Below are 22,281 nucleotides of genomic sequence, written 5' to 3'. Positions count from 1 at the left end.
CAACTAGAGAAAGCCCGTGCGCAGCAATAAAGACCCAATGCAGCCAAAAATAATAAAAATAAAATAAAATAAAATTCGGACATAAGTGCCACAAAGAAAAATTCCAGAAAAAAAATCCAATTATTTTAATCCAGTCTAGATAAAAATGGATCACTTAACTCACTTAGATATATTTAGGTTTAACTCCACCATTTTCTTTTATGCTTTCCCCTTGTCTCATCAGTCTCTACAGTCCCTTTTCTCTCTCTCTTTTTTTTTTTTTGCCTTCTTTTGGATCGTTTGAGTGTTTTCTTATTATACTATTTTCCTCTTCAATTGATTTGGAAGATATTTTTTTTTTTTTTTTTTTGCGGTATGCGGGCCTCTCACCTCTGTGGCCTCTCCCGTTGCGGAGCACAGGCTCCGGACGCGCAGGCTCAGCGGCCATGGCTCACGGGCCCAGCCGCTCCACGGCACGCGGGATCCTCCCGGACCGGGGCACGAACCCGTGTCCCCTGCATCGGCAGGCAGACTCCCAACCACTGCACCACCAGGGAAGCCCTAAAAGTTTTATATTTTAACTCTCTCTATATTTTTATACCCTGTAAGACATCATTATATCACTACGTGACTGTTCATTGAGACTTACCCACATATTTACCACTCTCTTTGCTCCTCAATCCTTCCTTACTTGCTCTGTGTTCCTTATGCCATGACTGTTCTTTGCCTTAAGTTGTAGTTAATTTTATAAATAACACTCGTTTGTTTTGTAAATACTGAAGGTTTCTGTTCATTCACTCACTCATTCAACTAACATTTATTGAGAGTTCACTATGTGCCAGTACTTGTACAAGACGTATGTCAACTTCCTCAAGTAATATTGTTTGCATTTAACTAGGTTATTCTAGGAAACCAATTATTTAAAACAACTTGCCTCTAGTGGTTAAGAGCTTGTAGAGCCATTTCAGGTCAATGGGCAGAGAGTCAGGGAAATTCTTTAACTATCAAATCACTCTCACAGTTGTCATATCTTTGTGCATAGTTTAACTTTCTACCCAAAAAGTACCTCCCAGAGAGCTTTCTTGCTTTTGAAGATTCCTTGACACATAATCATGTGTTGTCCTGAAATTATTTTTCCAGTTATTTTATTCTTTCCTAACCTCTCTTCCCAACAAGTCTATCAGCCAATGATTCCCAACTTGTAGATCACGTTTTTTACAGGGGTCCTTAACTCTATATACTATCTGAGTATTGTTTTTAGATGGGATTAATAATATATCTTGCACATATGTGTATGTGGACTAATTCTCAAACATATACAAACACTTGAGATAAATATAATCCAAGTCAATTGAAAGGTATTAATAAGCTCATAGTAGTTTTTAATCAACATGTATTTTTTTAAAATAGACTGTAAAACTACTTCATGTGACACCTCTATGAAATATTCTCACACAAAAATGAGTTTTTACAAAAGGTTGGAACCATTTCTATAACTGCCTAAAGACTAAGGATCTTCAGCAATCCCACTCCTGGGTATATACGCAGAAAAAATGAAAACTCTAATTCGAAAAGATACATGCACCCCAATGTTCATAGCAGCACTATCTACAATAGCAAAGATATGGAAACAACCCCCAAGGGCCCATCAACAGATGATTGGCTTAAGAAAAAAAAAATACACACACACAGCCACACACACACACACTGGAATATTACTCAGCCATAAAAAAGAATGGAATAGTGTAATTTGCAGCAACATATGGACCTAGAGAATATTTTACTTAGTGAAGTAAGTCAAAAAGAGAAAGACAAATACTATATGACATCACTTATATGTGGAATCTAAAAAATAATACAAATGAATCTATACACGAAACAGAAACAAACTCCAGATGTAGAAAAGAAACTTATGGTTACCAAAGGGGAGAAGGAGAGAAGGAGGAACAAATTAGAAGTATTGGATTAACAGATACAAACTACTATACCTAAAATAGACAAGCAACAAAGATTTACTGTGTAGCACAGGGAATTATATTCAATATCTTGTAATAACCTATAATGGAATATAATCTGAAAAAAATACAACTGAATCACTTTACTGTACACCTGAAACTAACAAAATATTGTAAATCAGCTATACTTTAATTTTAAAAAAAGAGTAAGGATATTGTTATTTTCTTATTTTATATCATCCATAGCATTGTACTATACTCTGTCTAAAGAAATTACTTAATAAATGCTTGATGAATACATGAATGGCCTAAAACCTACCTTATCTGCCAATAATAATCCTGTAAAGATTTTCTGGTCAGCTGGCTTGTTTCCAAATTTTCGTTTGCTAATTTGGTAGCATCCTTCAGTGCTTTAAGCTACAACAAAGAAAAGAGCTTTTTTGGTACATTTCATCCACTTGTTACCATCATGCCAATTCACCTGTAGGTCTAGGTATGAGCAGCAGAAGCACAAGTGTATAACTTTTTGTATATTACTGTCTTGTCTTCCAAAATATATTTTATATAAGCACCTTGGGGCAGAACTGAGAAGAGCCTCAATATTTGTCTAAGAAACAAACATTATACCTTGAAACTTCTAAGTAATTAATCAATTAATATAAAGAAATGCCAATCAATCAAGATGATAATTGAGCACAGGCATCTATCTTATCTTCTATCTAAAATCCCATGGTTACAGAAAAGATATCTATCTCTCTTTATCATATCCACTACCATCATCACAACCATACCTATACATGTATTTTATAATTATATCAACACATCTATATCTCACTATAAAATAAGTGTATAACAACATAGGATAACAAGTAAAATAAAATCAGCAAAATATATGGAGGAAAGTATAAAACAGACAGAAATAACCACAGAGAATATCGACAGAGAAATAAAACCGGAGGAAACAAAACCCTAAAATGTGCAGAAGTCGTCTATCGCAGTTAGCGACAGTTTCTGGCAACTCCACGACTAGAGTCAACTGATATAAACTTTTAGTGGAAGACATAAGAGAAGACCTCAACAAATGTGAAGACATACTACATTCCTAGATGAGGAAACCCAAATTTTATAAAGATAAAATTTCTTTCAAAATTAATATAACAATGCAATTACAATAAAAATGGTAATATGATCTTTTTTAAAATTTTTGTTGGAGTATAGTTGATGTACAATGTTGTATTAGTTTCAGGTGTAAAGCAAAGTTAATCAGTTACACATATACATGTATCCACTTTCTTTTTTTTAGATTATTTTGGTAATAGGATCTTTATTTATTTTATTTATTTATTTATTTTTGACTGCGTTGGGTCTTCGTTGCTGTGTGCGGGCTTTCTCAGAAGGGGTTACTCTTCATTGAGATGTGCAGGCTTCTCTTGTTGCGGAGCATGGGCTCTAGGCGCGCGGGATTCAGTAGTTGTGGCTCACAGGCTCTAGAGCGCAGGCTCAGTAGTTGTGGTGCACAGGCTTAGTTGCTCCGCGGCATGTGGGATCTTCCTGGACCGGGGCTCGAACCCGTGTCCTCTGCATTGGCAGGCGGATTCTTAACCACCGTGCCACCAGGGAAGCCTTGGTAATAGGATCTTTAAAATAGAAGTTGACAAGCTAATTCTTAGGTTCATATGGAAGATCAACTCTATAAGAATATGCAAATACATCCTAGGAAAAAACCAATAAGGAGGCACTTGTCCTTACACATCATAATTTAATAATTAAACATAGTAATTAAAACAGGGCAGAAACAGACCAATAAGTCAGTGGAGTAGATAGTCCTTAAATCTATGTAAATATGTGAAGCTGGTTTACAATAAAGGCAGAATTTTAAATCAGTAGAAATAATAGGCTAACCTTTTAGGGGAAAGAAATTGAGTTGAAGCCTGACCTCAGAAAACACAGATATAAACTCTAGATAGAATAAAAAGCTAGAAATTACATATCACACACGCATTATTAGGAGAATATATAGAAAGACTTTTTTTTTAACATCTTTATTGGAGTAAAATTGCTTTACAATGCTGTGTTAGTTTCTGCTGTATAACAAAGTGAATCAGCTATATGTATACATATATCCCCATATCCCCTCCCTCTTGAGCCTCCCTCCCACCCTCCCTATCCCACCCCTGTAGGTGGTCACAAAGCACCGAGCTGATCTCCTTGTGCGGCTGCTTACCACTAGCTATCTATTTTACATTTGGTAGTGTATATATGTCAATGCCACTGTCTCACTTCGTCCCAGCTTCCCCTTCCTCCTCCCCATGTCCTCAAGTCCATTCTCTACGTCTGCGTCATTATTCCTGTCCTGCCCCTAGGTTCATCAGAACCTTTTTTTTTTAGATTCCATATATATGTGTTAGCATATGGTATTTGTTTTTCTATTTCTGACTTACTTCACTCTGTATGACAGACTCTAGGTCCATCCACCTCACTGCAAATAACTCAATTTCATTTCTTTTTATGGCTAATATTCCATTGTATATATGTGCCACATCTTCTTTATCCATTCATCCAATGATGGACACTTAGGTTGTTTCCACATCTTCTTTATCCATTCATCCAATGATGGACACTTAGGTTGTTTCCATCTCCAGGCTATTGTAAATAGTGCTGCTATGAACGTTGGGGTGTGTGTATCTTTTTGAATTAGAGTTTTCATCTTTTCCAGATACATGCCCAGGGGTGTCATTCTTCTCTCTCGTGACTGGTTTAGGCATGATAATGTGATATAATTCTAGGCAATGAGACATGAGGGGAAATTTGCTGTGGTGTAAGGGAAAGGTTGGAGAGGGCTCTCAAAGTGAGACTCTAGGCTGCATATTGTGTGTCTGGCCAGCATGCCTTCAGCTGGAGCAGCCACTCTGTTAGTTCCCATGAGAAGAGCTAACCAAGTCAACTTTCTGAAGATGAAGGTTAGAAAGAGAGAAAAGCCAGGGTTGTTGATGATATTGTTGAGCCATCAAATTAACCAACTGTAGAGCTGCCCTAACTTCGGACTTTTGATACAGAAGGTAATACTTTTTCCCTATTGTTTAAAGCAATTGAGAGAGAGTTTTCTGTGAGTTGTAACCAAAGGTATGCTAATTGATACAAATCTAGGAAGCTTAGTAAATGAACAACAAAACTTAAAATCCCCAAAGATAAAAACTGACAGATTTGACTCCATAAAATTTTAAGTATTTCCAAGAGATAAGAAAAACGAAGTTAAAAAGCAAGAAACAGAATGGGACAAAAATATATAAGACATATTCAAAAGACATATATCTTGTATGGACTTACATCCAGTGTGTGTGTGTATGTGTGTACATGTGTATATACGTATATGTGTATATATATGAAAACTCTTATAAAGATACACAAAGCTACAGAAAAATGGGCAAGTAATATCAACTACTGGTTAGAACTCTGGGAAGTGGGGTCTGTCCTGTACCGTCAGTGGAAATTCAAACTGAAAACCTTTTTTGGAAAGGCAATTCATTACTCTCTAATAAAATTTAAACTTCATGCACCCTTACCCTTGACCAAAAAATATCACTTCTATGAATCTAGCCTAGATTTCACTTGTGTGAAAGAAGTTTTCACTTGTGTGCTCGAATATATGGGTACAAGGATGTTCATTGCTTTATTATTTGTAATCATAAAAAGATGGAAATGACCTAAGTGTCGTGAATGGGAAGTGATTAAACATATTAAAATACAGGTATATTATGGGTCTATATATAGTGATATGGAAAAAGCTCCAAGATGCAGAATTAGTTTTAAAAAACGAAGTTGCCAAATAATACATATGGGAAGATCCAATTTATGCTGAAAACTATCATGGCATATGTATACACACAGATACATGGAAAAGAGAACTTTAAAGCTGTAGTTCAAACCATGAGGTGAAGATTGAAGTAGGTCTTTCACACTTTGAAACTTCTACACTGAATCATTTACAATGAGAATGTACTCCTGTATTACTTGTGTAATTTAAAAAAAACTAGAGGGAAAAATAGCAGAATGCTGCCAAGTTGAGGATCCTTTCTACTCTCTAATACTGTCTGCAGCACTTCTCCTTGTTCTTTAAGTGAGATTCATACTCATATAAAGGGACATATTCCAGTTTCAGAATTCCTTGGATGTCAGTGAGTTTCCCACTACTCTGAAGTTGGTTTGAACCCACTGAGAACAAGCAGAGCCATACATTTCACACCAACGGACTAAAAGGATACATACATTATAAATCAGTATTTTGGTAGGAGACCAATGGACACACTCTGTAACACTTGGCCTTTTCTCCTCCTCCCTACTGTTCTTCTCCTCTTTCATTTTAGAAGGGCATGAACATGACCTACCAAATTTCTCTTTTTACAATTTACCAGGAAATTGGAGAAAATGTTTATGTGCACATAAGAGAATAAATTGAAGAAAAGTAAAAATCAGCTAAGAAATTACTTTGGGTTCCTAAGAATCAAAATAATAATAATAATAAAAAACATGTTACAAATAATGATCCCCAAATGTTATTTTATACAGAGAGCCATGCTACATGAAAAACAAATGTAGAGTTTTTATGTACAGTAATAGATAGTACTCTAGTGAAATATAATTGATATTGCTAGATCAGACTTCAAAAATTATACAATACTGTTGGAAAACTGTCTATTAAGTAGAAATCTATAAATCAAGTCACTTTTTCAATGACCTACATCTTAATTTCAGAGTTGATTCCTTCATTCATAAAAACAATGGTCATATTAAACTAAAAGTTAGAATATTCAATATTTGTTTTAGGAAATATTCTGACCTTATTAATTCATGGGCTTCATCTGTTAAGTTCTCCTACACAATTGCTATGTGAAAATTCAATCAAATGGATTAAGTCCTGTAGTTTTTGCACTTGTATTTTAAAAGGCAGACATATTAAGGTACAATTCATTTCCAGCTTATTGGAATATCTTGGTGACTCTATTAGTTTTGAATATTTAGCTAAATACCTCACTAAATATTTATTTTTAACTGTATTAATTAGCTGAATGAGACCTATCAAAATATCTTTTCAGAGAGAACACTAGTTAACAAAATGCTCATGTATCAAAAACTCAGCACAGAGTCTAGATGAGAGGTGCAAATTCATAAAAATAATCAGTGGGTACTCCTTCGATTTCTCTTCAGATTTTATGTACCCTTTATGACGTCATTAGATGACTACTTGGATCAATCATTCTCAGACTAACACTCTTCATATTTGATGAGAGATTCAAGGTCACTAATATTTTTATCAAAAATACACTCTTACAAGATTGAAAACAGCCATTTGGCTCTTTTAAATAGTAATGACTTCAAATATTCTTCTTGAGTCATAGGACCAAGAATACCACTGATTAGCAAACATTTATAGATGCTAAATATCCTGCAGGATATGTTTGAGGCTGCCTCCCTGGCCCGTTAATTCCTATAGTTTCTTTTCAGGAAAACTGAAATCAACCATTCTTTTATTTGATTAAATATTCAAAGTGCTAAGGGAACATATTCAATGATAGCTTGCTCTGTACTAAGAAGTCTCTTTTCTCTTTCAATATTAAAAGTTCAGCTCTGTAAATATAATGAAAACCATTCTCACCTTCTCATAAAGCAGCTGAGGTAAATTCTGTTGCTGCCTGTCCTGAAAACACTCATAAAGTTGGAGCAGCCTAGCACATAACACTTGCTCTTGATTGAAGAGAGGATGATGACTGAATTGCAAACCCACAATGTTGAGATCTAATTGGTACCTCTCCCTTTGACCTTCCATTTTGTTCCTAATAGAGCTTTCTAGATCAGATTTCACTGCCTTTTAAAGAAAAATATTTACAGGATATTAATTTTATTCTATTTCTTTTGAAATTACAAGTAACTTCTTTAAAAAGTAATATGTTAACTGTAAGAAAATTGAGATACAGAAAAGAAAAAAAAACAATTATTTGCTCCTTCTTCCTCAAAATTGATTATAGCCCTTGATTTCATAAAATATATTTATACTGCAGCATTTTAATCATTTTGCTATAAATTACTGTCATCTACCTTACTATTGTGTGCTGGTAGAGGTTGAACTTTCAAGTTATAAGCCGCCAAATAATTTCCTATAGGAGCACACTATGAAAAATGGTGTTTAGAACTGGTGGGTCAATAGTTCACTATGTGATGTTCTAACAGTCATCTGTGGCCAGAGTTAAATGACAAACCCTTATTAAAACATTTTTCTTAAGTGAATATGTTGGTAATTCCCTGGAAAATTCCCTGGAGGGGCCTGGACTCTCTAAGCAAATGTTACTTTATAAGGAGACCATCTTTCTTTATACATGACACTGTCTCCATTTGTAAACCAGATTGTCCCTAAATTAGTTGAAGTCCATAGGCCTTAGATTGTATTAAAAATGATTCAACAGTGTTTTAGTACACTACTTTGAATTTAAGTACTTATGTTTGAATATTCATGTGATTAGTTTTTAGTGATACAGTTTGAGAAGGTTAATGGGTTACTTAGCACGTACAGCTTAATTCATGAATGGCTAGCCACTCCTGATATGAGCCATGACTGCAACCACCTAAAAAACACAGCATGAGCTCTTTCTAGATCAATGTGTAGTAGTAGAACATACCCTCCAGTCTGTGTCATTGCTATTACACCTGTTATTACACTGAAAAAACTGCTGTCCCACCCCTGATCTGGTGTGGCATATCCAGTGCTTCTCAAGGACTGTAGGTCACCAGGATGATGCCTACATCTCTCCCTCCCTCCTCTCTCCTGAGCTAGGAATCTCCTCCTTTTTCCTCTCTGGGTTGAGGGGAGGCAAGAAAATAGTAATAAAGCTTGTTTTTGTTTTATCCTTATCTTGTAAGTCTCTATTCTCAATGTAAAGGCCAACTCAGAAAGGGAAACCTGCACTTAATTCCACCTATAAAATTTAGTAATCGGTAGTAAATTGGTCATTAACCAGGCAAAACCACCAAGGAAATAAACAGTTTCCATTTTACACCACCAAATTATAATGGAATAATTTTGGAAATTCAAGTTGCTAAGCTAGAGATGCCTGTCTTATTAAGCAGACTCAGTACTGGACGAATAACCATGTTGCTTACTTGCTTTGGGTTTCTACTGGAATAACACAAACATCTGGTCCTGTCCTATTCAATACCTACTGATTGTGGTGCTCAGATGCTAGAGAAGGGTAACTGAGATGGCGGAATATCCAACAGCAGTCAAAGGAAGCAAGTTTAGACTGGAAAGCAAAAGCTAAAGGTGGAAGTAGGCTTCAAATATTTGAAGAGCTGTCACATAAGTGAGGTAGTTTACGAGTTCTTTATGGCCAAAGTCAAAAGAGCAATAGTGATCCAGGAGACAGATTTTAATTCACACAGAAAACAATAAACAATTGGAACTGCCTAATACTGGTATGAGCTCTCTTGGGAGATAGCAAGCTCCATGACACTGGTTAAAAGCAGCAGTTGACTGAAGGAATTATGTGAACTTCTAGAACTAGGTAAGTGTGTTAGACCATAAGAACAAAGATCTAGGCAACAATGAATCAAAAACCAGATGAAAGTACAAAAACATCCATGCTGTTACATGGCATAACAAGTTAAAAAAACAGATTTTCAGAGACCCAGATATTGGAGTTTGATCAGATATGGACTTTAAAGTAGCTACTATTAATGGATTTTAAAAAGAGTAAAAGATAAAATACATGAAAAGATGAGAAGATGAAAACATAGAGCATTCCACAAGAAAACAGGAATATATACAGAAGAATCAAATGTCAAATGAACACTTTGAAGCTAAAAATATACTGAAAATATCTGAAATTAATAATTCATTAGATGGGTGATTCTGGAAATATAGTGGCCATGTAGTTTTAGATCCGGGCATACTTCATTTCATTGTAACTTGCTTTATTGTACTTCTCAGATGTCGCTTTTTTTTTACAAATTCTTTAATTTGTAAAAATTGATTCATGGCAACCCTTTGTTGAGCAAGTCTGTCAGCACCATCTGTCCAAACAGCATTTGCTCAATTCCCGTCTCTGTGTCATATTTTGGTACTTCTTGCAATATTTCAAACTTTCTCATTATTATATTTGTAATGGTGATCTGTGGTCTGTGATCTTTGATGCTACCACTGCAAAAAGGTTATGACTCCCTGAAAGCTTAGATGACAGCATTTTTTAGCAATAAAGTATTTTTTAATTCAGGTATGTACATTGGGTTTTTTTAGACATAATGCTATTGAATACTTAATAAACTACAGGGTAGCATAAACGTAACTTTTACATGCACATGTATAAAATCCAGGTAAATGTATAAGAGGAATGCCAGAAGAAGGAATAAAGGGCATATAGTAAATAATTAGGCAAAACTAGTCAACAAAAAACAAGCAAATAAGACCTGGGGTAATAGAGGTATGACACAGTATTAAAGTACCTGGCCAAGGCAACAGCAAAGAGGATTTTGATACTCAGGGAGCTATTATCTCTGTTTCAATGGCCCTTATGTTATTTTTATTCCAGTGAGAAACCCCAAATGAACCTTGCCTCCATGGCTGGCTGAGCAGAGTAAAAAATGCAGAGAAGATAGAAGGGAAAGGCAGGCAGAGGCATTTGTGTGGCACTAATTTGAGAACATTAGCTGTTAAGGATGCTGCTACAGAATGAATTTTAATACTCAGTTTACATGCTTGATGAAGTGACATTTACATTTATTCCCAACTCTAAGAGTCCATGAAATACTGAAATTAGCTTGGATGAAGCTAGACAGATGCAGTTGAGGAAAAATTACTTGTTCAGCCCAGTGGTTTCCAACTTGGGATTCCAGATGGTTACAAAGGTTAATCTGGATAGTGGTTAATGTTTATCCAAAAATTATATTTTCTGCATTTACTTATCATCGCTTTGTTCATTCAGTTATTCATGCACTCACTCATTCATTCAGCAAACTGCCATTGTTTCAAGGACCTCCTTCTCCAAGAGCAATGGTCTCCAATAATTATGTTAAAAGATCTGTGCTATATCTTGCTATATCTTGAGCAAAATTTAAATAAAACCAAAACCATAACCATAACCATGTCACCATAACATGCAAAAGTTATGCCATGTAACAGCAAAAAACAAGATAAAATAAATACCAGGGATTTCCCTTCCTTCCTCTTTTATCCTTTTATTTTTTAATTTTTTAATGGAGATGGATTTTATAGTAACTGGGGAAAAACAGAAAGATATTGCACTGTTGGGTGGGGGTGAGGGGGTCATTTATAAATTCTTGGTAAACGTGTTATACTATGAATTACGATGAGGCAGAGACATTGCCAGGCTCTCATGGTGTGATAGGCACCATGAAGAAAATAGGATTTTCTAAGATTATGCCAGTCAACTGATGTCTTTCTCTTCTAAATTATACAGGACCCTAAAAGCTTACATCTACTGAAGTGATGAATTCCATTACAAATTATGTAAGTATTCACTGAGTGTCTGCTATATGCTAGGCATTTGGATATGTGCTAGTGATTTAAAAAAACAAAACAAAAAGAAAATCTTACCCTGGTTACAGTCAAGCAGGGAAGAGATTAGGTAAACAGAAGACTTAGATACAGATTGAGCCTTAACAAAACTGCAACCCAGTCTGAAATCAGTTAAGTCCCTGATTGGATTAAGATGATTATCCCCACTCAATATGCCTAAAAAGTAGAGGAATGAACTTTTCTGCAAGAAGATATGATCTAGAGTTTCTACAACTTTTCATATATAATATATGGAATATAATAAAAAAATACCAACTATAATAAAAGACAGGACTAAAAGCGCAAAATCAAGAGAGAAGAACGAATAATAAAAACAGATTTTCAGGGACCCAGATATTGGAGTTACCAGATATGGACTTTAAAGTAGCTATTATTAATGTGTTATAAAAATAGAGTAAAAGGAGACTTCCCTGGTGGCACAGTGGTTAAGAATCCGCCTACCAATTCAGGGGACAAGGGTTCGAGCCCTGGTCCAGGAAGATCCCAAATGCCGCAGAACAACTAAGCCCATGCGCCACTACTGAAGCCTGCACGCCTAGAGCCCGTGCTCCACAACAAGAGAAGCCACTGCAATGAGAAGCCCGCGCACCGCACCTAAGAGTAGCCCCGACTCGCTGCAACTAGAGAAAGCCTGCACGCAGCAACAAAGACCCAACACAGCCAAAAAAAAAAAAAAAAAAAAGCCATCAGCTAAAACTGTTAGAGGTTTTGTCTACTCCAGTTATGGGTTACAGCAAGGAATTCTGAAGCAGCTAGGGGCGCCTACTCCCTAGAAAATTTTATGACAAGGCTTCACACTAAAGAGAAACTACTGGAAGTGGAATGAAACTTGAGATGGTCAGGGACCACAGAGATTAATAGAAGATACAGAAAAAAATCTGGGAAGGAGAATACAGCCACTATATTGTTTAACATTACACAAAAACAACAGAATTCTGTGACATCAGAAAAGTTATCTGAAACAAGCTTTTTTCCTAAAATTTCAGGAAAACTAATTTAATATAAGAATGAACAGCAGAAAAGGCTCAAGATTAAATCTATACAAAGTTTCTGTAATAAAAATGAATAAACAGTAATATAATATCCCCACAATCAAAGCATACCAGAAAGACATTCAAAAACATACAAATAGAAATGTGGATTACAAAACAAGCCAAAAGACATTAAGAAAATTTATGACATTAAAGAACACAAACCAGAATTTGGAAAACTCAGAAATGAGGTAACAATAGAGTAATAGAAATAATTAAAAATTTTTTAAGTATTTAGATATTAAGCCTAAACTAGAAGGAACACAAAAACAAAGATCACAGAATGCTTTTTCCTTAAGGTAAAAAAAAGAGAAATCTTTTCAAGTAAAAAATAAATGAAGAAGGGGAAATAATTCATTAGATGGATCTAACAGGAGATTAAACACAGTAGAAAGTTAGCTAAGTGAACTAGAGGGCAGGGCAACAGAAAATATTCAGACTAAACTCAGAGGGAAAAAGGGATGAAAACAATGCAAAAGCAGAAGATAAAATGGATATGTATACTTGATGTTCCAGAACACAAAGAGAAAGAGATTAGGGCAGAAGCAGTATTTGCTAAGATAATGGCAGAGGATTTTCCAAAACGGATGCATAACATGGAGGCATACATTGAGGAAGCCCTAATAGCCCAAAGCAGGATCAGTATAAAGAAAAAGCATACCTTAACATATTACAATGGAAGCCACACCTTAACATATTATAGTAGAAAACCAAAGACAAAGAGAAAAACTGAAAACCACAGTAAGACTTTAAGCTGACTTTTCAGTAGAAACAATGAGATTCAGAAATGAGTGGAAAGTTATCTTCAAAGTGCTAAAAGAAGAATAACAACCAACCCAGAATTCTAGACCATTTACTTCAATGGTGTGCTGGAACTTCTCCACTGGACTCCCAGAATTCCATAATGGCACTCTTGTCCATGGGTGATTGTCAAAATCAGTGTTCTCTGGAGAGAAAGATGGTAGAAAACTCTTATTCTGACATAATGATGATGTCACTTTTCCAGTTTTGCTCATCTCTATCAAGATTGTTTTGGCTATTCAGGGTCCTTAGAAGTTCCCTATGAATTTGAGAATTGTTTTTCTATTTCTGTGAAAAATACCATTGGGATTTTGATAGGGATTGCATTGAATTTGTATATTGCTTTGGGTAGTATGGACATTTTAACAATACTAAGTCTTTCAATCCACAAACACAAGATGTGCTTCCATTGGACAGTCTTTTATTTTTTTAAAAAATATGTCTATAATAGAAAACATTCCCACAAATAAATTTCCAGGCCAAGATGCATTCAGCAGTGAATTCTCCCAAACATTTAAGGAAGAAATAACACCAATCTTATACAATTCTCCCAGAGAAGAGAAAAAGAGGGAACACACCCCAAATTGTGTTGAAGCCAGTGTAACCTAGATGGAAATCTGACAAGAACATTACAAGGAAGAAAAATCAAAGAAAAAGTTATCTCAGGAACATGTATGCAAAAATCCTGAACAAAATATTAGAAAATCAAATTCAGTAATATATAAAAAGAAAATGCATCACAAATGGGATTTATTTCAGAAATATTTGAAAATCAGTGTAATTCACCACATTAAAAGTTAAGAAAATACTATTACAATACTTAATAGGCTTAGAGAAAGCATTTGATAAATGTCAACACTCATTCATGATAAAAATCTTTGTATATGTCTTTAATTTTAAAAGCAGGACAACTGGGCTTCCCTGGTGGTGCAGTGGTTGAGAGTCCGCCTGCCGATGCAGGGGACACGGGTTCGTGCCCCGCTCTGGGAAGATCCCACATGCCACGGAGCGGCTGGGCCCATGAGCCATGGCCGCTGAGCCTCCGCATCCGGAGCCTGTGCTCCGCAACAGGAGAGGCCACAGCAGTGAGAGGCCCGCGTACCGCAAAAAAAAAAAAAAAAAAAAAAAAAAAAGTAGAACAATTAATTAAAGCTTAAATGCATTTTGCATGGTAAAATGTTAAAAGATTTTCTTAGCAGCAAAAAGTTTTGGTGTATTTTTAGAAAATCCTGAAAGAAATTTGTGAGTGGTATAAAGATATAAAAAACATATTACAACATAAGGAAGACTTTTTTTTCAAATTTTCTAGTTTCTCTGGGAAAGAAATAGAAACTGTGGAGAAGAAAAGAGAGTATATATCATAAAGAAAGAAGATCCTCACATGTTACAGAAAGAGAAAGAGACCTCCAAAAGTATAAATCTCTTCAGTTTAGGGAGAAATCTCATTTCCTATGGAGGCTGAGAAGTAACAGCCTTATAAGGAACTAAGTGCTCTTGCTGTTAAAATGTTGCAGTTACTGGAATATGCAAGAAACACAGAACTGCAACTGTAAAGAAAAAGCACTAACTACAGAAGGCATATAATTACTAGAAGAGGAGAAGTAACTCACAGGTTTAAAGCAACAGAGGGAATAGAGAATGAAGTCCTGTAAGTACAGATGACCCTTAAACAACATGGGTTTGAACTGAGCTTGTCCACTTATACACAGATTTATTCAATAATTACAGTATCTATATTTTCATTTTACAGATCTTTAAATTAACTAAGTGTGGGGAAAAGTTGGTGTTCGATTAGAGATCACAATGTGTGGAATCAAAAGAACTAGGGTTTGAGTCCTGAGTCTACCCAAACCGTCTCAGCTTCCTGCCTTTGGATGAGCAAGTTATTAATTTCTTTATTTTTGAGGCAGAGAGAGCAGTACGCAGATATTTGACTGCATGGAGTTGGTGCCCCACTGCTGCATTGTTCAAGGGTTGACGGTATTTTTAGGAAGTATTATTTCCACTTTGTATCTACCTACAGCCATATTTCCTATATATGGAATGGTTAATGCAAGTGGTTGAGCAATTAGGTTTTTGTACAAAATTCTTATTTAAATTTTTTCAAGCCAAATTTTTAACATAACTATTTCTGTCTAAATATTTCTTCTCATTAGGTTAATGGACTGCTAATTTTCATAATGTCTTTTGGAATACACATAAATTAGTTTAATTATAAGTATAACATATATTCATTTCTGAAATTTAGAAAATAGAAAAGAGTATAACAAAGAAAATAAAAATAATCCTATGTCCTACTATCCAGAGATAGTTATTAACTATGATATATTTTCTAGTCTTTTTATCTACATACACATATATGTACGTACTTATTCATTCATTGATAAATTCATTCATTCATTATCTATTTTTATAAAATTAGGATCATATGAAATTTTGCATTCTGCTTTTTTTTAACTTTACATTTTATTTTGAGCACTTCTCCATATCATGAAATATTCCTTGAAAACATAATTTTAATGGATATTTAATATTTCATCATAGTTTTGCCTTTACTAGACTTACTAATATCTTTAAAAGGTGAATTAACACCACAAAAATAAGTATATAAGTTATAATTGATATTACAAGAATTCTAACCATAATCATAAATAAACTGTTGTTGGTTACCTTCCTGTATATGGTCTTCAGTGCTGGATTTAAAGGTTCCTTACTTATGTTTAGTCTGAAATTCCATGACCGTCTAACAGGTGAAGGTAATGACATTATTTCTCCACTTTCTTCAAACCAACACTTCCCCTATCAAAAATATTTAAGAATATAGTAAGTAAATATTACACTAAAAACAAATGTCACACACCATCAGTGAGTGGTTTCCCTTGTTAGCTAGTGAACTTGCCTCTTCTAGTTTAAGCAGGCGATTTTCCATTTTGTTGCAGGTCTTTTTATATATTTCTGGCTTTTTGTGAACATAGAATCCTTCTTCTTCTAAAATGCGTGGCATCATATCTTTTGGCAGTTTAAGTTGGTTGATCACTTAATAACAAAACATAGATATTACTTTAAAGTCCAAAATATTAAACTGGTATTGACCAAACAAGAAGCAAAGGGGAACTATCATATACTCTACCACTAAAGCCTAGCAGAAAGTCTATACACACACACACACACACACACACACACACACACACACAATGAATGAGCTCTTTAAACCAATTCCCTTTAACTCAGAGAAAGCATGAAGAACAAATATAGAAAATTTTCTATAATTTTAAATCAGTACTTTTTATCTATCCAGCATACAAAGAAGCTATTATCCTACAATATGATTCATTAATGACTTGAATATTTTCTTGTAAAAACTTTACCCGGAGAATTGCTTGGAACAAAAATATTTCCCTGTTGTTTTTTTACTTGTTCTTGATCATCTTCATAATCGGCAGCCTTTACTTCAAGTAAATCTAGGAAAACGACTTCTTCCATAAAATCTTCATCTCGGCCCTCAGCAAAGTTTTGTAAATTATCACCAAGTGAAAAGTGTTTGTGGTAACTATCATTTACTGATCTCTGTTGAATACCAAAAAGAAAAATAAGTATACGTGTTTGTCCTCAATGATTAACAGGCAGATAAATGAAAGGTACTAGAAGCTTGCTGTGAAGTCTTTCTGATCTATGCCACCCAGTTCAAGTTCAAGCTGAAACTGTGTGACAATGAAATTTCATTGAACACAGAGGAACTCACTTAAGGCTTAATATTATAAAATATGATTTTTCTATAGCCCTTCATTGAAATTCTCAAGGAAAGACTACTGAAAAAGAACTACAATTCAAATCTCTCCTCTCCTATGGAAAATGTTCTGAAATATTGGACTATGATATTTCAACTGTTGAGAATTCACAGTGCAGGGCAAAGTCTAAAGACATCAAGCCATGTGGTCTTCAGCCCCATTTTTTTCCACCATTCAGAAAGAAGTACTACCTAAGGTGATGTGGAGTAGTCATGCTGTTTTCTGGATGATATTTAAGAAAAAAAAGAAAGAAAAGTAAAGATACAAATAGAAGTCTGTGGCAGTGTGATTGATTATGATACATTTCTGAAATATGATATATAAAAGTTACAAACAATCTGAATGTAGGTATTGAAACAGATATATTACTAAATATAAAAATGTATACTTTTATATTATATCAGAAATTTTATATGAGTCTCTTCACAAAAAATATTACCAATTTATTTTGGATGACTTTAGTTGTCTAACTTAAAATCTACATATGTTGAAACAGAGAAGGAGACAGAGTATGTGAGTCATGCAAATAAAAACCCCTTAATTTTCAAAAACATACATTTAGGGGTAAATAATTAAATTAAAAGAATTAATAATAGAATTTCATTGAATAGATAACCGTAGATGGCCTTGATCAACTCTGACAAAATTAAGTAACATGGTTAAGCATCACCTAGGTTCACATCAAGTCATCACATCATCATACCTTCCCTATATCCCTGTCATGAAATCAAGAAAGTATTTTATATCCAGAAATCTTTGTGGCATCATTTTCAGAAGTCAAACAAGATATGACACTGGCACCTAGGAGCAAGATTTGGGGGATCTTCACATAGGGGATCTCTTTGAATATTCCAATCATAGACAAAGAGGGGCTCTTTGCTCCTGCTGGAGGTCCCATTACCAAGCTACTTTCACCGCACCCCTGGTGTGGGCCAGGGCTTTTAACCTGCCTTCAGAGCTGAGGTCTGCCCTGATGGCTGAGTCATGTCAGGCTCTCATCTTGGATCCCAGCCTTTTATTTATAACCATGTAGGTCTCTTTCATGAATCCTACCCCACTACAGCTACCCATATTTTTAGCCTGAGACAAGCTATGATCTCAACCAATATAATCACCTTCCTGGTCTTCACTATGCAGCTCACAGCAGACCAGTGTCTGTGCTGTTAGCTGCTGTGTGACAGGAAGCATGCGGTCAGAAGGCAACCACCTAATTTTCCATGCATAAGTCTAAATGAATGCACCTGAATACGGTGTGGTAAAAAAAAAAAAAAAAAAAAAAAAAAAGAGAGAGAGAGAGAGATTCTCCCCTTTCTCCTAGTAGGAAGGAGCCACAGTCACACTCAGCCTCCCACAAAACAGTAGCTTTCTCCTCCCTGTGATGAGGACAGTAGATTCCCATTGTCCACAAATTTACCAGGTGCAGGGCAGATGGCTTTTCCAAACAACTTCTCTAAACAACCCACATCCAAGCCTGGACTTCCTTGTGCCCAGTCTACTTGCCCCACTGACCTAATTTCTCTCATGTCTTCCCTGTGAGAAGGAAAAGAAGAAAAAGCAGCCATAACCACAGCGCTTCGTCCTGGTGCCCTCTGCTGGGTGGACCTTCTCGTTTCTCCTGAAAAGTCCACTCCTTAACCCATATCATGGGATTCTGGGGTATCAAGTGACTTGGCAGAGCATGTGCATGTTTGATACTCATTTATTCAATATTCACTCAAATACGGAGTGCCCGATATGTTCAAGGAAGAAAATAAACAAAGAGACAGAAATACATGCGAGGTGGTGATAAATGTCATAAAGAAAAATGATGCAAGATAAGTGGCTGGAGAATACTGGGATGGGGGGTGGGGGGTTGGGGGGTACTATTACATAAGGTTTTCAGGCACAGTATTTTTAATTATGTGTCATTTGAACAGAGACCCAAAGGTAGTGAGGGAGAGAGCATGAGGATAAGAGAAGAGATTTCTAGACAGTTAAAAGGTACAAAGTCCCTGAGGCAGGAACAGGAAGGAGGCCAGTATGGCCGGAGTTGGATGGGAGAAGGGGAAACTAGTGAGAAAGGAAGTCAGAGAGGTACTAAGGGGGCCGTGGAAGCCCCTATAAGGACTTCAGCTTTTTTTTGAGATAGGAAACCATTAGAAGGTGTTAAAAAAAATGTTCTGTCTTAGATTTTAACAGAATCACTCTGACTACTGTATGGTATACCAAATAGACTGTTGGGGCAATAGTAAAAATAAAGGGAGACTATGGCAATGATCTGGATGAGAGGTTACGGCCGCATAGACTAGGCTGTGCCAGGGGAGGTGATGAAAAGTGGGCTGGGTTCTGGAAGTGGGTTGGATACTTTGAAGGTAAAACCAACAGGATTTGTGACAAACTGGATATGAGGCATGTGAGTAAAAGAGGATCCAAGGATGACACCAAGGTTTGGCTGAGCAATTGGAAAAATGGAATTGCTATACTGTGATTTTATTTATATAAAAGTCTGTGTGTGCATACATGGGTATAAGCATAGAGAACAGTATGAAAAAATGGTAATAGTGGTTTATCTCAGAGCAGGGGATGTCACATGATTTTTATTTTCTTCCTCATGGTTTTCTGCATTAAGTTTTTATAATGTATATAATAAATTTGTTATATTTTTTAAAGATAAAGCTCTTTTCTGTGGAACAAACAACAACAAAAGGAACGTAAAGACTGGAGCAGGATACAGGATACAAAGAAAGGGGAATGGAAGAGACTGAGAAATAAGTAAAAAGGCAAAGCGGGGTCCAAGAGAAATTCAAAAGGAGGACCTGAAGGATTTGGAAATGACTGGGAGGTGTCAGAAGATACTGGGTAGAACTCTGGAAATACAGGAGGGGGCTCAAGGAAACTGTAGAGAGATCTGAAGGTAGAGAGGAATGGAGAAAGTTGAGAGGAATAGGAGCAGAAGGGAGACCAATGAGACTGACAAATCAGGAGACGCGAAAGACTAGTGAGACTGATTAGGACTGGAGGAAAGGACGGCCCTAGAATAACAGTGGGCTGAAGAGTTTGGGAAGAACTGACAGAAATTAGAAGGGTCTGGGATTGTACAAGGAGGGATGAAAAATGGGGAATCAATGAAGAGTAATAGAGATTACAGAGAACAACGTGGGCACTTGGAGAAATGAACAGGAAGAACAAAAGAAAACACAGGCTTTGGAGCTGATAGCCTGTACTTCCCGGCTCTATCAGTTCTTACCCCTGTGTGCCTATTTCCTCACCTATAAAACAGAGATGATAATAATGCCTACCTCACAGGGTTATTATGAGGATTGAATGAGATAATCCACATTAAAAATTTAGCATATCACTGGGCGTCCAGTAAGCACTCAATAAATGTTAGGAATTATTATTATGAACAGCTTCTCAATAAAGAGAAGGCAGCTCAATAATAAAAATTTCACCTCCCTTCAAGTATTTCATTCTATGCCTTTAATAAAGAGTTATTTTTCCTGAGAATGAGGATGTAGGAGGAAGGGAAACAAATCCAACCTGCTCTGCAGACTGGCCTAAAGTTGAGTCTTCTTCACCACTCAGAATAAAACACGAAAGACCTTCATCCAGTGAGACTTCAGTCTGCAGGTTAAACAATGGAAAACCAGTATTCAGTGTTGAAGTGAGAGCTTTTTCTGCTTTTAAGGGAAAGAAGTAGTTTTCTGTAATATGGTAATAGTAACTGTATCTTATTCAAGAACAAAAAGCAGTAGGAGAGATAGTATCAAGTTAATATTTAACTTTGAGTCTGTTTGGCTCATGAATTATTTTTGTATTTTGTTTTGTTTTTAAGGTCCGGTAACTGTGATTTAAAAAAAAAAAAAACAATAAAATTGCAGCATTATTTCCAATAGCCAAGGTATGGAAACAACTTAAGTGTCCATCAACCAATGAATGGACAAAGATACACACACACACACACACACACACACACACACAATGGAGTACTATTCAGCCATAAAAAGAATGAAATCTTGCCATTTGTGACAAAATGGATGGCCCTTGAGAGCATTATGCTAAGTGAAATAAGTCAGACAGAGAAAGACAAATACCATATGATCTCACTTATCGATGAAATTTTAAAAAAGCAAAACAAAAAATCAAGCTCACAGATACAGAGAACAGACTGGTGGTGAACAGAGGCCGGGGGTGCAGGGAGCAGTAGGCAAAATGGGTGAAGGGGGTCAAAAGGTACAAACTTCCAGTTGTGAAATAAGTCTTGGGGATATAATGTACAGCACGGTGACTAGTTAATAATGCTATATTGCATATTTGAAAGTTGTCAAGAGAGTAAAACTTAAAAGTCCTCATCACAAGAAAAAAAAACTTTTTTTTTGCAACTATATATGGTGACAAATGTTAACTAGACTTATTGTGGTGATCGTTTCCCAATATATGCAAATATTGAATCCTTATGTTGTACACTTGAAAGTAATATAATGTGTCAATTATATCTCAATTAGAAAATTTCTTAAATTAAAAAATTAAAATATAGGGTCCAAATCTTCTCCATCTTCCCAATCTATCTCTTCACTCTAGTCAGAGTATTGAGAGCATTACCTTACAGTTAGATCAAAATGTGGACTCAGGGCAAACTCTTTTCTCTCCCTGTTTTTGGGTGCTCTCATGTATGAATGCACTCACATACAAGTACCACCCCACCCCACCAATAATCTTTTGTGAACTTAGAGATAATAAAAAGTATTAAAAGTGGCATATTCTTAGTGATGAACTTGCTTGTAAATAGGCTCTCATTTTTCAATACTATAAAGTCTGAATCTTTCAATTATAAATTACCTATCACTTCTTTGTCACACACGTTTAAATGAACTGTTTTTAGAGAGGTTTGAGAGAGGAATCGAAGGAAGGAAGGGAGGGAGGGAAGGAGGGAGGGAGGAAGGAAGGAAGGGAGAGAGAGAGAGAGAGAGAGAGAGAGAGGGGGAGGGAAAGAAAGGAAGGAAGGAGGAAATCTGCTAGTTCCTAGGAAATGAAGAATTCAAAAATATGTAAAATACAAAAGCTTATCCTACATCCTGTTTGTATCTACAATATCGCTGTCCCATTAACTTTAAAAGTTATGTACCTTTCAACAATACTGATATATAAACTGTCCATATATACTT

General features: G+C 35.7%; 1 protein-coding gene across 1 annotated transcript in view; it reads right to left on the bottom strand.

Annotated features, from left to right (window-relative positions):
* CC2D2B (coiled-coil and C2 domain containing 2B) overlaps window positions 1-22,281 on the bottom strand; it is a 99,820-nt gene that overhangs the window by 68,386 nt on the left and 9,153 nt on the right. Inside the window, exons 6-11 of the mRNA XM_060125367.1 lie at window positions 20,657-20,744; window positions 16,718-16,916; window positions 16,249-16,385; window positions 16,020-16,148; window positions 7,588-7,797; window positions 2,254-2,351 (exon numbers count right to left, since the gene is read on the bottom strand). Of these exons, the coding sequence (XP_059981350.1) occupies window positions 2,254-2,351; window positions 7,588-7,797; window positions 16,020-16,148; window positions 16,249-16,385; window positions 16,718-16,916; window positions 20,657-20,744 (861 nt within the window). The remainder of the gene's footprint in view (window positions 1-2,253; window positions 2,352-7,587; window positions 7,798-16,019; window positions 16,149-16,248; window positions 16,386-16,717; window positions 16,917-20,656; window positions 20,745-22,281) is intronic.

The sequence above is a fragment of the Lagenorhynchus albirostris genome, chromosome 16 (genome assembly GCF_949774975.1).
Source record: "Lagenorhynchus albirostris chromosome 16, mLagAlb1.1, whole genome shotgun sequence".
In the NCBI taxonomy this organism is placed as follows: Eukaryota; Metazoa; Chordata; class Mammalia; order Artiodactyla; family Delphinidae; genus Lagenorhynchus; species Lagenorhynchus albirostris.
Note: the sequence above shows the minus strand (reverse complement) of the source record. Positions and strands in the feature narration are given on the sequence as shown.